Here is a 15,552-nt window from a genome sequence, read left to right on the forward strand (position 1 = left end):
GAATACTTCTATGTGGAGCAATATTAAGAAGGGGGGTAGGCATCTGGATGCAATACCCCTCCTCCAACCAAATTCATTAACCAAAAGCCTAACCGCCAACCTAACAAGTTGTGACAATTTGCTAAGCAGTAGGCAAAAACCAAGTGGCAACAGCCAATCAGCCAAATGGCAAAATTCCTACTGGGCCCCTTCAACAGGCGACCCCATGAAAGGCAAAGCAATGTCAGGCTAAACCTGCAGGAGAAAATGCGGTGGGTTGGAGGGAGAGTCAAACACTTGCAAGAGTGAGTCAAAACCGAAAGACGCCAAGTATATGTAGGGGCCCACCTGCCAATCAACTGCTGCATGCTTTTTCTCCACGCCCCCTATCACTCAGCTCGGTCTCAGCCCAGCCCCCACTCTAAACCTCAGGGATTTCTCCCCAGCCCTTCCGCAACCCTCGTTATCTTTTATTAAGATAACGCGCTTTGCTGCAGCTGAAAGCTGTCTAATTATTTTATGGTTATATTTAATAACTCATTTGTGTTTCACATTTTGTTTTACAGTTACTGTATATGAATAAAATAGCAGCCCAGTGATGACAAGTAGACCAGTAGTGGCTATGCAAGGGACATTGTAAATCAAACCAACTAGATGCCTATGGGAAGCAGGCAAGCTGTATTTGAGCGCAACAGCACTCACCATATCTGGGTTTCGTAGCAACTGGTATTCAGAGTCATATTGTCTCTGAAAGTAGAGGGAGAACATAGCCTTCATAGCTAGTGGCTACTGATAGCCTTATCCTCCATGAATTAGCCTAATCTGCTTTTAAAGTTATCTAATATGGTGACTATCATTACATTGCATGGGAATAAATTCCACAATTCATAGAATCCTTATTTATGGTTTTTAGTAACTTACCTTATGAAAGGCATCCTTCCTTTAGGAGTTGTAGCCCAGAACTTTAGGCTTGCATGATATTTCCCTTTAATTAATTTATACAGCATAGATTCCACTCACAACTACATTGTATTCCCACCTCCCCCAGCTTCCACAAGACCTTACATCATTAGTTGAAGATCTTTGTGATCTTCCTGGGTCAATGTCGATTGAATTTATTACAAAAAAAATCCACCCGAGAATGCCATTTCAATAAGCTAGCTTTGTTGCCTGTAATTTAGCTTTAGTTAAAAGCAGGGAAGACATTCCAATCATTCCATTTTTTTTAAAAAAAAAATACTTAAATCTTGCCCAGGAGCAACTTTCAAGTGGAAGTAGCTGTTGATTTATAATTGATGTGTAAAATTCAAAGGGAGAAGTAAACTTTTGCGGAGATGAGCTTACTATCACTTTTTATGAGAACTGCCTTCAAAACATTATATTGTCCCTCCAAGAACCCTAGCATACAGACGGTCAACTGAAAAACAGAACTGATTTTAATATTGTACTTTTATATTAGAGGGACGCGGGTGGTGCTGTGGTCTAAACCACAGAGCCTAGGGCTTGCCAATCAGAAGGTTGGCAGTTCAAATCCCCACAACAAGCCGTTGTTTGGTCCCTGCTCCTGCCAACCGAGCAGTTCGAAAGCACGTCAAAGTGCAAGTAGATAAATATGTACCACTCTGGCGGGAAGGTAAACGGCGTTTCCGTGTGCTGCTCTGGTTTGCCAGAAGTGGTTTAGTCATGCTGGCCACTTGACCTGGAAGCTGTACGCCGGCTCCCTTGGCCAATAAAGCGAGATGAGCGTCGTAACTCCAGAGTTGGTCATGACTGGACCTAATGGTCAGGGGTCCCCTTACCTTTACCTTTACAATCATATCAAAAACTGCTGCTTTTTTGCCATTTTCTCAAGGTAATTGCCCAATCCTGGAATGAAAATTTGAACCATGGAGAATTCCTAATGGATTGGTTTTGCTTTAGAAATACAGTCATAATCAGAGATGGAAGGGCGCTCAAAGACCATCTAGTCCTATTTCCAAAAAAACTGACTGCTACTATATCACCAACAAGCAGCCATCCAGCCTTTTTCTAAAAACCTGCAATGAAAGTGAATTTGCCACCTCTTGTTCCAAAGTTGAATAGCTCATACTATTAGGATGTTCTCCCTAAGGCTTAGTGCAGGAGTCAGCAAACTTTTTCACAGGGGGCCGGTCCACTGTCCCTCAGACCTTGTGGGAGGCTGAACTATATTTTTTTTTGGGGGGGGGAAATGAACAAATTCCTATGCCCCACAAATAACCCAGAGATGCATTTTAAATAAAATGACACATTCTACTCATGTAAAAACACCAGGAAGGCCCCACAAATAACCCAGAGGTGCATTTTAAATAAAAGGACACATTCTATAAATGGGGCGCTATAACATGCTGATTCCTGGAGAGTCCGTGGGCCGGATTTAGAAGGCGTTTGGGCCGCATCCGGCCCCCAGGCCTTAGTTTGGGGACCCCTGGCTTTGTGGAAACCACCTCATAATTTGAACCCATGTGGTTTAGGTCTTATTCTCTGGAACTACATGAAGTAAACCTAATCCTATATCTAATCCCTTGCATTACATATAGTGTTTAAATATGGCTATTTTAATTAATTTAAGGTGGCGAATATTTTGCTCAAGAAGATCCGCGCAAAACTCCTTCAACATTTCCTCCTATGACCTGGCTAGCAGACCCCTCATCATTGCTGACACTATCCTCTGCCCATGCTACAGTTTGTTCAGAACTGGGGGGAATATTCCAGATGAGATCTGACCAGGTAAATAAGGACAGCATTTTAACATGCAATCAATCAATCATCAATCAATATTTATTTCAGTCAAAGACCAGACAGCAAAGTTAACAACAACAACAACATATGCCATATCCACATGAAGAAGCAGATGCAAGTACAGTCATACCTTGGTTTTCAAACAGCTTAGTTCTCGAACGTTTTGCCTCCCAAACCTGGAAGTGACTGTTCTGGTTTGCGAACTATTTTTGGAAGCCAAATGTCCGACGGGGCTGCTGCAGCTTCTGATTGGCTGCAGGAGCTTCCTGTAGCCAATCAGAAGCCGGGATGAATTCCATTTGACTTCCAAAGTACGGCTGTACTGTAAAAATGGGTGAGAAATGCAAACATGCTCTCCCTCTGCTTACATAACTTAACACAGGTAACACTGCTAGGGATAAGTGCATTTTTAAACAAGTCCAAATATATTTAGTGTATATTTTAACATGCATCAGCCTTTCAGAACTTTTGTTCTGAAGCATGTAATGCTATTGGAATGGAATGAGGACCAAACACATTAGTAGAGATGGCTGGCCACAGTTGTTGACCATCCATCATGGCTTTACAGTAATTTCTCCCCCTCCCTTTTGTTTTACAAGCTATTCTACTTTTCACAATATATATTTTGTTATAAAGAGAAGCAGCATAGGTGGGGTTTGCCAGATCAAAGCCATGCCCAAACCTTGAGTTAATGCTTGTTGGATTTATGGATTTGCTTTGGTAATCTTTACTTTCTAGGCCAAAAAAAGCGACCAGGTGTTGTAAGAACTATATTATTTATAGCAATTAGATTACAGGTGGTTTTCATTGTTCATTCTTCACTAATAATCACCACAAGATATAATACATTGAAAGACAGAATGACTTTCTTTGACTGTGATCTTAAGCACACGTACTTAAAAGTCAATTCCATGGAAACAAATGGGATTTACTGCCAATTAAGAATCAAGGTAACAGCTGTAATCTTCAAACCATTTACCCAAGGTAGCCCCATTAAATTAACCCAGAGTAAATGGTTTCAGGGCAACAACTCTGAGCAAGTCCCAAATTAATGGGCTCTTAGCTGAGACTACAGGCTTGGAAATATTTTTGAGACAACCATGTTACTCCTAGTGTTTGTAACAAAATATTTCATTAGTTCATGTTATATGTTAGATATAGCCATGTACTCTGGCTTAATTTAATGGGACTACCTTGAAGTTTACAGCTGTTATCTTGCAGCATCCTTGTTTTTCCAATATTCTTGTAAAGTGTGCACATTATTGTACCTAATAATACAGCACACTCTACAGCAGGCATGTCAAACCTGCGGTCCTCCAGATGTTTTGGCCTACAACTCCCATGATCCCTAGCTAGCAGGACCAGTGGTTGGGGAAGATGGGAATTGCAGTCCAAAACATCTGGAGGGCTGCAGGTTTGACATGCCTGCTCTACAGCTTTCTCAAACTCATCACCACATTTGCAGGTGATGAACCTGACGAGACTATTTAGTCTCTCTGCAGGCAATGGAACTGAAATTGCTTCAGGCACTAAGAGTGCAGTGGCGGCAGGAAGGCAAATGGTGGCGGCCCTGCAGATGTTGATGAACTCCCATCATCCCCAATCATTAGCCATGCAGCCTGGGGCTGGTGGGAGTTGACAACATCTAGAGTGCCACAGATTTCCTGTCCTGACAGCTGAAAGTTGCCCATCGAACCCTTTTTGCACACTTTGCACTCATCACCTGTAGTGATCAACTTTCATCCTAACAGTATACCCAAGCCTGGTGTTTCAGTCTCCTTCTTTCCCTCCAAGGTAAATTCCTCCCCTACATGATGCAAATAACACCTTAGTCTTCATGGGATCTTTTCTAGCCTGGTTTGTGTTAATCCTAGTCCACTCTTCTGCCCTTCCAGCCTTCTCTTCCCCTGGTTTTCCATACCTCCTTTCTGTCTCCGTTATTTTTATTTTTTATTATGTTTCAGTTAAGGTGTTAAGGGAATGTACAGCCTCGTAGCCTCCCCAAAGCCTCTACTTAGGAAAGCATTTTATGGTATAAGGGTCCAGTGATGTACAGCATTCCCTGTACAGGTCCCTGTGTTACTATCACAAACAACTAAGCCAATCTATCAGCATATTCCCTTGAAGAATCATCCCCCCCCTCTTTTCTTTAGGAGTAGTAGTATCTGCAGTTTGGTTTTCTCTTTCCGACTCTGTTTTTGTCTCTCTAATTCCCTGAGTAAGGTAGCCATATGTGATGAAGGGGTGGCTGAAATGAGCTCCTGGGTTCCCTTAATGTTGAAAGAATCAATTTAATAAGTGGCTTTCTAAGTAGAAAATGCACCAAATATTAAATTGATAAGAACAGTTCAATTAAGTGTTTCATATTGCAAGTTTACAAAACGCCCATACAGCAGTAGCTACAATTACATAAACACGTAAAGGACCCCTAACAGTTAAGTCCAGTCGCGAACGACTCTGGCGTTGCAGTGCTCATCTCGCTTTACTGGCCAAGGGAGCCAACGCTTGTCCTCAGAAAGTTTTTCTGGGTCATGTGGCCAGCATGACTAGGCCGCTTCTGGTGAAGCCAGAGCAGCTCACGGAAACACTGTTTACCTTTCTGCCGGAGCGGTACCTATTTATCTACTTGCACCTTGAGGTGTGGCGCTGTGGTCTAAACCACTAAGCCTAGGGCTTGCCGATCGGAAGGTAGAGGATTTGAATCCCCACGATGGGTTGAGTTCCCATTTCTTGTTCCCAGCTCCTGCCAACAATTACATACAGAGCAACAATTGCAGACTGTGATCATTATAGATCAGAGACTTAGTTCCATGTACAGATACACCATAAACTACAAGCATGACTTTGCAAGCCTAAGTCCAGGCTTGGAGAAGAAGAAAACCTGTAGGACCCGAAACTCAAGAATTCTAACATACTGTAAAATATGAATGTAGACAAATAATATTCAACCAGAACGCTTGGCATGCTCATTTTAGGTTAAAAAGAAAATGCTCCCTAATTCTATTACAATGTCAACAGTTGTAATATTAGGAAAACAGAACGGCTTTTTATTCCACACAACTCTGGCCTAGTTTATCATGGGCGCTTGGGGACTGGACCCTTGACGTGAACTTTTACATCACTCCAAAAGTCAGGCAGCCCAAGCTAATCCATGTAGGCTTCAGTTAAGTTCTGTTACAAAACCGATATCCATTGGCCCAAAAAACTCATACGCTATCTTATCTCCAGTGCTGATTAATATCTACATGAAGCCACTGGGAGCAGTCATTAAGAGTTTGTAGGCAAACTGCCATCAGGATTCTGATGACACTCAGTTCTATTTCTCCATAACTTATGAATCAGAAGAGGCTGTGCAGTCCCTGGGCCATAGCTTGGATGCAGCGGTGAGATGGATGAGGAAAAACAAGCTGAGCTTGAATCCTGGAAAGACAGTGACACTGTGGGTGAGTAATTCTCCTGTCTAAGAAATTGGTCAACTGCCTACCCTGAATGGGGCTGCACTCCCCCTAAGGGACAAGGTTTGCAGTGTGCTGGTGTTTCTGTATCCAGCTGTGACACTGGAGCCTTAGATAACCTCAGTGGCTAGACGTGCTTTTGACCAACAGCAATTGGTTTGACAGGTATGGCAATTACTGAACCAGGAAAGCTTGGCCGCAGTAGTTCATGCAATGGTTTCCTCAAGACTGGATTAGTGCAATGTGCTCTATGTGGGGCTTCCCTTGAATTTGATCTGGAAGCTGCAGTTAGTACTGAAGGCTGCAGGATGATTGTTGAGAGGATTGAGGTCCGTGCTCAAGAGATATGCACTGGCTGCTGATCTTCTACCATGCCAAGTTAAGGCATTACTATTAGTAAATAAAGCCCTTAAGAACGAGGCCCGTTTACCTACGAGATTGCCCACATATATGCCCACTTGACTGCTTTGATTGGCAAAGTGCATACAGGTGCCACAAAATACCAGTTCTGCATTTGTAAGAACTCAATCTTCTAGCATGGCAGCACCTTCAGTTTGGAACTCCCCAACTATTGAAATTATACAGACACCTTTGCTGCACTCTTTGCAATGCAGGTGTTTAGACATACCTACCCAGATGTCATTGGGTGGTTGTTTTTATTTTGGTTATATATATTGTGGTTTTTATGTTGATCTTTTCTGTGAACCACCCTGAGACTTCCGGGTCTAGGGTGGTATATAAATTCAATAATGATGATGATAATGATGGTGGTGTTTAAAAAAATTAGTCTATTGTTATTTTAACTTTTTCAAAATCTCATTGTTGTTAATATTTCTTATTTGATTGCTTTATCGTTTTGTAAAACACTTGAGGCTTTTTACAATCTAGCAGTGTATTTCATGAAATAAATGAATAAAACATACATTATTGATAAGTACTGTTTTTATGACGCACTCAAGGTACATTAAATCAATGGGATTGTGTCATTGATCTTCATGGACCATAAATTATGCTCATGACAAACTGGACTATCCTACTGTACATCAAATCATTCTTCCAATAATCATTTCTGTGAGTACGTATGTTGATAATTATGAAAATTCAGCTAACTGGTTAGCATTTCCCAAACCATCATAAGTTCCAACTCCTGACTTCTGGATGAAAACCAAAAGACTAAGTGTGCAATCCTTACCCTTTGAAGTAAATGATAAAAATCCAATTGATTAACACTGTTTTGAATTGCACCCTATATTTTCTTTGTTTTCTGTGTTCTTATTTTCCATTTTGGGGCAGAATTGCATGGAAGTCATTGGCAACAGTTCAAATACTATCTTTCCTTCTAGAAACCTGAGCCAGGTTGAAAAATAAAGGTGTGATTTCACAAAGGATTATTTTTCTAGGCACAGGTCTTTTACTATCATGTGGCCGCCCTGTATAATCTCACATTCTTATCTTTAAGTTTTAACTCTACAGTAATGATTAACAAAGCAGATACACACAACAGAAGGATATTGCAAGCGAAACTGAAGAAAAACCCTTCAGCAGCTATCAGATCACAAACATTACCAGGTAACTGAATACTCAAATTCTGTGTGCCCCCCTTTAAAGGAAGAAGAAGAAGAAGAAGAAGAAGAAGAAGAAGAAGAAGAAGAAGAAGAAGAAGAAGAAGAAGAAGAAGAAAGAATTTCCAGTACAAATTCATAACCCCTCTAAAGTTTATTTATTTCATGGCATAAAGCTGCAAATTCATTTTTTGCAAGTAAATAGTATTCAAGAGTGTGCAGATTATTTGCAACATTGTTGACCAATTCAAAAAGGTGTTCTTACCTGATAACTGTTATAAGAGCTTTCTCTTGCAATTCTGACTGGTTGTTAAGCTTATGTATTGCTAATGTAGATCGTTTTTTTACATTTCAGCAATCCGCCCTCCCCCCCCCCCAAAAAAAATATTTCAAATAAAGCTAAGTACTATGATGCTAAATATGCTGTGGCATGAATTGGCAGCACAACAGGGAGGAGGAAGAGGTTCCCGGCAAGAGGTGTAGCTAGGCCTGGGAAACACCAGAGCAAGCAGGGGCTGGTGAAGGAAGTACTCACTGGGTGATGGATGTTGGCGAGCGGATCGAAGTCAGTGCACAGCAGCCAGAGAAGCAAGACCCATCAGCAGAACCAGTGGCACCCCTGTCGCCATGGCGGGCTCTGTGGTGTAGGGAGCAGTGAGAGTGACACTCCAGGAGGCTGAGGTAGGCAAAGGTCCACAGCCCAGCACTCTAGCTGGCCAGGTGGACCTCACTAGCTCTAGGAAGAGAGGTGTGATTCCTCAGCTGGAGTAGGCTTGGAACAGGTGAGGGTCACATGTCTCATCAAGCCCAGGTGCTGGAATCTCCAATGCAAAGTACAAAAGGGAAGCAAAGCAGAGGTGCTGTGTCTGTTCAACTGCCCATGTTAATGGACCTTGGCTTGGATGCTCCTGGACCTCTAAAGGATTGGCTCTGGTCTGTATTTAGTCTGCTGAACTTCAGACTTTGCTACTTTGATTGACCCTGGACTGTGTTTCCTGACCTCTGGACTTTGCTTGTGTGGTTTGACCCCCAGACTTGGACTTTGGACTTGACATATTGACTTCCTGCCAGGTAGGCCAGGGGTTCAGGATATGCTGCTTTACATTGTACCATATTTAACACGCATGCTGATATTTGATCCTGAATAAATAATTGGCAAGTTTTTGAAATCTGCTTCCTTAAAAAGTGGAATAAGCAGTATTTAATTACTGGACTGCTTTAATATTTTGATACAGTTTGATACAGTTAAGTTTTACTGCCTGTCATAAACAGCAGATACAGTGCAAGAATAATGGTTTCTCTCTCATTTTTGTAGGTTTCTCAAACCATGGGAAAAGCTGTATGCTGTGGCCTTCATGATTATGGAAGGAAAGGGAGGGCAGAAGTACAAGGACAATAAGAGATGAGACCTCAAAGATAAGCTGAAAATGTAGATGTTTTCCAGGGAAAAATGTTTAATCCATTAAAAGGGTATATTAAGTGCCTTCTACGCTATCTCGGAGATCACAAAGTAGCATTTTTAGAAGAAATAATCTCATTTTAGAACTCCACACTTCACAATGTCATTCCCAAAGAAGTCTATCAACTTTACTAAATAGATAGGGTGCTTGAATAAATTGTTAATTACCAAACATGAAATTGTGATGCTGCTGCAGAGATGTTTCACTGGATTGCAGGCAGTAGAATTGGTACATTTGCATGCATCACTTCTTAGCAGTGTTGGATACCTAAACATCATTTTAAAAAGAATCTTTAATACTTAACTGTCATTCACTTTTTAAAATATATATTCGAAACAAACGGGTACAAGTCTAGCTCCAGTGAAGTCAGTAAAACTAAACTGCTCCCTTCATTTCAATGCCTTTAAGCAAGGTGTGAATTTAAGTTCTCTAACAATTGAATCCTATATAAGTCTACTTGGAAGTAAGACTCATTAAATTACATGGAATTTACCCTTAGGTAAACATGTGCTCAGGATTTTAACCAAGTAATCATCAATATAAATATCACTGTAGCTTAATGTTTTGGGAATGAAAGCAGTAAATCTTCCTGAACATATTGGTACTTGCTTTCATGTAAACATGCAATTGATTGTCCTGTAATTGTGCGTTCATATAATCTGTCTATGATGGTTTGCACAATCATATTTTGATAATTGGCATAGGTTGTGAAGATAGGAGTGCTGAAAGCCCACTGTGATGGCTATGCATTCATCTTGGTGCAGAAAAAAAGAGCAACAAAAATCTCCTACACATTTCAAAGCATTTCAGTATCATATTTCTCCATATCAGCTGGATTGTTACTCATCAATTCTGGAAAATAAATGGGAATAGTTTCCCATGATATTTTAAAGCTAAATCATATATATTACTTGAATATTGACACCGGGATGATTTAAATTATCAATCAATTCATCGCAGGCCACTGGAACAATGAAAGCACAACTTGTCAATCCTAAACAACACATCATTAATGGGAACAGCATCTGGACCGCATCTTTCTTTTTAAAAAATAAAATAAAAAATAACTCTCCAAACTCCACTGGCATTACTAACATGTGCTCCAGATTTCTGATTTGGGTGAATTCTACATTTTGACAAAGACACCTTATAGCTGCATGGAGATATAAGTATGTTGAACCAAGAGCCCACTGTTGATCTGCATTCATCCTTTTTTTGGACAAATGTTCAATCCTCCTAAAATAATGAGTACAGTACAGAATGAAAAAGAGTGAAAATACTGAGGTCTGCAGAACATATCAAGAAAAGAATGAGTACCAGATTCTAGATAATTTTAATGCAAAACATCACTCGGAGAGGAAGACTAGATTTGTGATTACCACAAGGACCAAATAACCTGCACTCCACACAGTTAGCATCTGAACGCAGGAACTCTTTTCACTCCTTGGGCTGCATTTCAATATGAGCAACTTTCTGGGGGTAACAAGCCAGGAGTGTGGGTGAGTGCTTCGTATAGGTATAAGGAATGGGTAAAATTTACTGCATGAACACCCTTCTATTCCATCAACTTTGGGGGAAACTTTTTTTTTAAGCTGAAGCCCATGGAGCAAAGGGGCAAAGTCCATGCATGTTCCCAAGCCAGATTTTTTTGTCACCAGCAAAAAGGCAGGGGCGTAGGAAGATAGGGACAGTGGAGGCGGGGCGCCCCGGGTGATGCGATCCCAGGGGCGCCATCGTGGTTGCCCGCCCCGCTCCCAAACATGCTCCCCGCACCTGCGCACAGCACGCCCCGCCCCCAGAACACGCACCCCGCCGCTGGGGGCAGCGCGCCTACTCTCCGTCCCTGGTGGAAGAGCATGAAGCTCCGCCGCTGCAAAAAGGTAAGCAGGAAAGTAGAACTCATTATACAACAATATCCTACATGGAGACTGATGGGGGGGGGTAGTTTTGTATGCACCCTAAAAAGTCAAACATTTAAGGGCCTGGAACTGTAAAATACTAAAGATTTCTACTTGATGTTTTGTCTTCTGGAAAAGTTATAATTTCACCGAGGGTAAAATTAAGATGCAACAATAAACTCTAAAAGCAGCAGTAACAACAACAACCTTGTGTATGTTTCCATTAAGGAATTTGTACCATTGGTAAATATCTAAATGAGTACTTTGTACAGTATACGTGCAAGGAATTGGTGGAATTTATTGCATAAACTCCTTTGCATTCAAACAACTTTGGGGGAAAAAACGTTTTTTTAAAGCTGAAGGCTCACCTAGCACATGGAAGAAAAGCAAATGTTTGTGCAATTATGAAGATTCTAGGAGAACCATGCTGTGTCTTAATTTTGTAATGCTAATCTGATACCCATTTATTAGCTCAGCATTAGCCAATGTGATGCCCTCCATATGTTGTTGGACTACAATTCCCATCAGACTCTGCTAGTGTGGCCAATGATCAGAAAGATGGAAGGTAGCACACCAGGGCTGCCCCTGTATTAGGTGACAATTCCATGAGAACCATACAATGCTGTTCTGTTCCTACAATGTTACTCTGATATCCATTTTTATTCTTTAACAAACATACAGAAGTTCAGAAGATTGGACTGTTAGATAATTGGAATATTTTACTTAATATTAAATGCCATATAGGGATATGGGAAGTATTTCTTCTGTCTCCCAATGAGCACCATTACTTTGTAGAATCATTAAATACATAAAACAATAAACAGAAACACAGAACGTAACACTGGACAGTATTAAAGCATTTTACAAGCAAAATATTTTACTGCTTTTTCCTAGTTGGGATGGGATAAATGTGCTGGTTTACATAAAGACTGTACATCAGCAAAACCACATTTTATCAAAACTGTACTTTACATCATTAAGATATTGGAAGCCCACTGCCCTTTACAAGGAAATAACTGGCATTCATAACATTAAAAAAAACCCTTACACCTGCAGCAATAAATATGTGCGACTTGTTCATGACCCCATTTTATTATGGATGCAAGAACACACTGAAATATCAGCAGTGGTGGTGCTCTTGTCGAGATCTTTCACCTTCTAATTTAACAGTGAAGTGTTTACTAAGAAGTAAGTGAAGTCCTATTGAACTGGACATCACTGAATATATCTGTTTAGGGCCTCTCAGTTTTGGATTTATGACTATTTTGAAGAAACCTACATCGTGATCCATCACTAGGACATGTAAAAAAGATATTTATGCATAAATTATTGCATCAGAATGTGGTTGGGAATGTGCATTCAAATGCACACAAATATCCAATACATTGAAAATAATCCCGTATGGACAGGGAACATCTGCCTTATGATGCTTATCAGAATTATGCCACTTGTCCCTGATGCAAAATGTGATATGTATGTATGTATGTATGTATGTGCAACCTTGTTTCTGTGCACATACCTCCTTATTTGGATTGAGGCACTAGGTTATGATGAAGAGAGTTTTAACAGCTATTATATTTACTCTTTTTATCCCATCATCATGGAGCTAGTGACACACACACACATACACACACCTGTAAATTCAGACTAACCTGTTTTGTTTATCTTTTTACGTGCAAATGCACCTTTTAGCTCCTTGCTTTGCAGAAACAGAATTCTATCTTCCTTCCTCCTTTCTATAACTCTGATTCCAAAGTCTTACAAAATGAAAACGCAGTTTATCTAGGCTGCAATAATAATATAAAAAGAATATTAAATACCTTTGGCAAAAATAGATATATTCAACAAGATTAGAAAAGCAAAGAGTTATGCTGTCAAAAAGAGTATAAAAATGTACACAATAAAAAATATAAACAAACGCAATACTTGCAGGTCATAGTGAGAAGGATAAAGGCACTTCTTGGTTTCTGACCCTTTCCTCTTTTCTCACATATACTGACCATTCAGGTTTTCTAAACAACAGACACTTTACTGGAAGAAACCAAGAGAATGTGTCCAGTCATTTTGACTTGCATCAGTGAAAAATTGAGTTTAACTCAGAGTAAGACAGTCTGCAGGACAATTAACACTTTGATTTGAAATGTACAGGAGTTGCTGAGCCGAGTTAAGAGAGATTCCAGATGTTCTGAACTGTAAGCCAGAAGTAAGAGACTTGCAGAAGCAAGACCACCAGGAGAGTCCAGGCCTTGCCTAAGCACTGTCTTTTCCTATACTTCTAAAACTTGAACGTTTTAAATTCAATATGAGTAAGAGAGATGATATTATATCTATATATCTATATCTCTATATAGATATAAATATAGCTATAGACATAGGTATAGAATTGGGGTGGGAGAGAAATCCCTCATTGAAGCCTTCTGTTCATCCTTAGTAGTGGGCCTTCAAGTAACTGCTGTTACATTGCATACATCTCAGTTTGATTTCTTCTTTCCTTTTCTCCCCCAGAACTGTCAGTCCTGAACACTGAAGATTCTCAAAGCAGACAGCTGAGATTACAGAAGGAGATTAATGCACAAGCCCCAGAAGAGAATCAGCCACTGAGTGAACGTGCTGTAAAAAAGCACACCAAGTTCCTTTTATCCTTCTGTATTCCCTTTACATACACAGTCACACTCCTCATGATGGTCCAAAGGTACATCCGTCAAAGATTTATGCAATCCTTTTACGCCGCTTCTGGGCTTCAGCTGCAGGACCTGCAAAGAGAGGGTTCAATATAATCTTTTAAAAAATCATGAAGTTCCTTCATTGTTAGATAGAATCTATTCCTTATTGGTAAACTGGAAGCTATCAGTGCATAACAGACAAACTCATGCAGTAACTGTTACATGGTGTAACACCTATGGGTGTTACACAGGATGCTCCTAAAGGTGAGAATGTCTCTTGTTCACAGAAACGGGTCTCCTGAATGCCATCTTAATATGGAAACAACCTACAAGCTTAAGCTTAACCTGACGTTAAGCATGATGCAACCATGACTTGGACATCCACCAAGGCCCAAGGCCCAGCAGGAGGTGTTAGGTGTTACCACTGCTGCTGTTTGCTGTTGCCACATGTTTACACATCCACCCTCTGCACACCTAGAAAGAATATGCAAATGAGCGGTGACAACAGCAACAGTTGTCACCACCACTTACTTTCTGGCTATCTCCCTAGTAAGCAAACAGCATCAAATGAGATGAGAAGTACGAAAGCTCACTAAAGTAGAAGGGTACATGTTGACAATATCTTGCCTAAAGGTCATGAAAAAATGGAGGTGACACTGGCTTAATACCACAGCTGTCTTGAGAGGTCTTTCCTCTCTGAAGAAGAGGAGTTTGTGGCTTGAAATCTCAGGTGCTGCAATGTAAACATTTGTCCTAATAAAAGTATTCTGTTAGAATGTGTGTGTGTGAAGTTTTAAACACTTTAAAATAAGAAATAACACTATACCTCATGGTATTTTTTAGTAACCTTGGTAGGCACACACTGGCACTCACTGCAAGCATGCTGACAGCAGCCACAGTTTCCACCGCAACGTTTAACCAGCAGACAAAGTGGCCAAAAGATGGTGTCTGTTCGCTTCAGCTCTTCCCGTAGTGACACTGAGAAGTTGCGTGGAGTACAGCTGTACATTCGTACCTCCTCCTTCAGAAGATTCAGGTCTACAACTGAAGCATTTAAAAAGGCAAACATTTTTGTCACTTATTCATCAAGTTCCAACATAAAAATACCTGCTGCAAGTGAAAAGCATGAAACTGTTTTTAGGAGACAACAACCTGTCCTCAGTGCCGCCAAACCTTATATTGAGTTACTGGACTACTGGATTGCCATTGCAGAGTTTATAAAGTTTAAATTATGGTAACACAAATGTTTTTCTCAGTTAAGCTATAATCCTGGTCTATAAAGTCACAATGCCCATGGTCAGCATTGAGTATATGTTCACCTGCCTGAAGGATGAGTAGTTAAGCCTTTGATTGGCATGAATGGAAACCCCCAACTTACTAAGGGCCAACTGCAACTTTTAGAATTAGGAAACAACTTTCCTTCCATTTAAAAATGATTAGACACTCTCTTTGAGTGTTTCAAGATTTTACTTGAATCATGCAGCTTTGAAGCCAGTGTTAGAAACTGAGATACAAAAGCTAGGAGCTAAATGGCACCTTCAACCTAGTTTATGGGCACAACAACAGAATGCCTAGGCATGTGTGTGTTTTTATAATAAGAATACAAAGTTGAAAATGAATGAACTGCAGCTAAAATATTATGTTCATTTCCCCCATGGTCTAGTCTTTCTCCTGCCCACCCCCCTAATATTCTTAAGAGGGTCTTTTCTCCAGTCTTCAGAGAGTAGGTGGAAGTGGGGAGGCAGAAAAAGGTCTCCTTTCCTTCCACTTTGCAG

The 15,552-nt window shown here is 40.5% G+C and overlaps 1 protein-coding gene across 1 annotated transcript in view; it reads right to left on the reverse strand.

The window, feature by feature from the left end:
• Positions 1 to 322: 322 nt before the first annotated feature.
• The window catches only part of PDGFC (platelet derived growth factor C), a 124,204-nt gene continuing 108,974 nt past the window's right edge, over positions 323 to 15,552 (reverse strand). Inside the window, exons 5-6 of the mRNA XM_035111586.2 lie at positions 14,604 to 14,821; positions 323 to 13,867 (exon numbers count right to left, since the gene is read on the reverse strand). Of these exons, the coding sequence (XP_034967477.1) occupies positions 13,751 to 13,867; positions 14,604 to 14,821 (335 nt within the window). The 3' untranslated portion in view covers positions 323 to 13,750. The remainder of the gene's footprint in view (positions 13,868 to 14,603; positions 14,822 to 15,552) is intronic.

This window comes from Zootoca vivipara, chromosome 9, assembly GCF_963506605.1.
Source record: "Zootoca vivipara chromosome 9, rZooViv1.1, whole genome shotgun sequence".
In the NCBI taxonomy this organism is placed as follows: domain Eukaryota; kingdom Metazoa; phylum Chordata; class Lepidosauria; order Squamata; family Lacertidae; genus Zootoca; species Zootoca vivipara.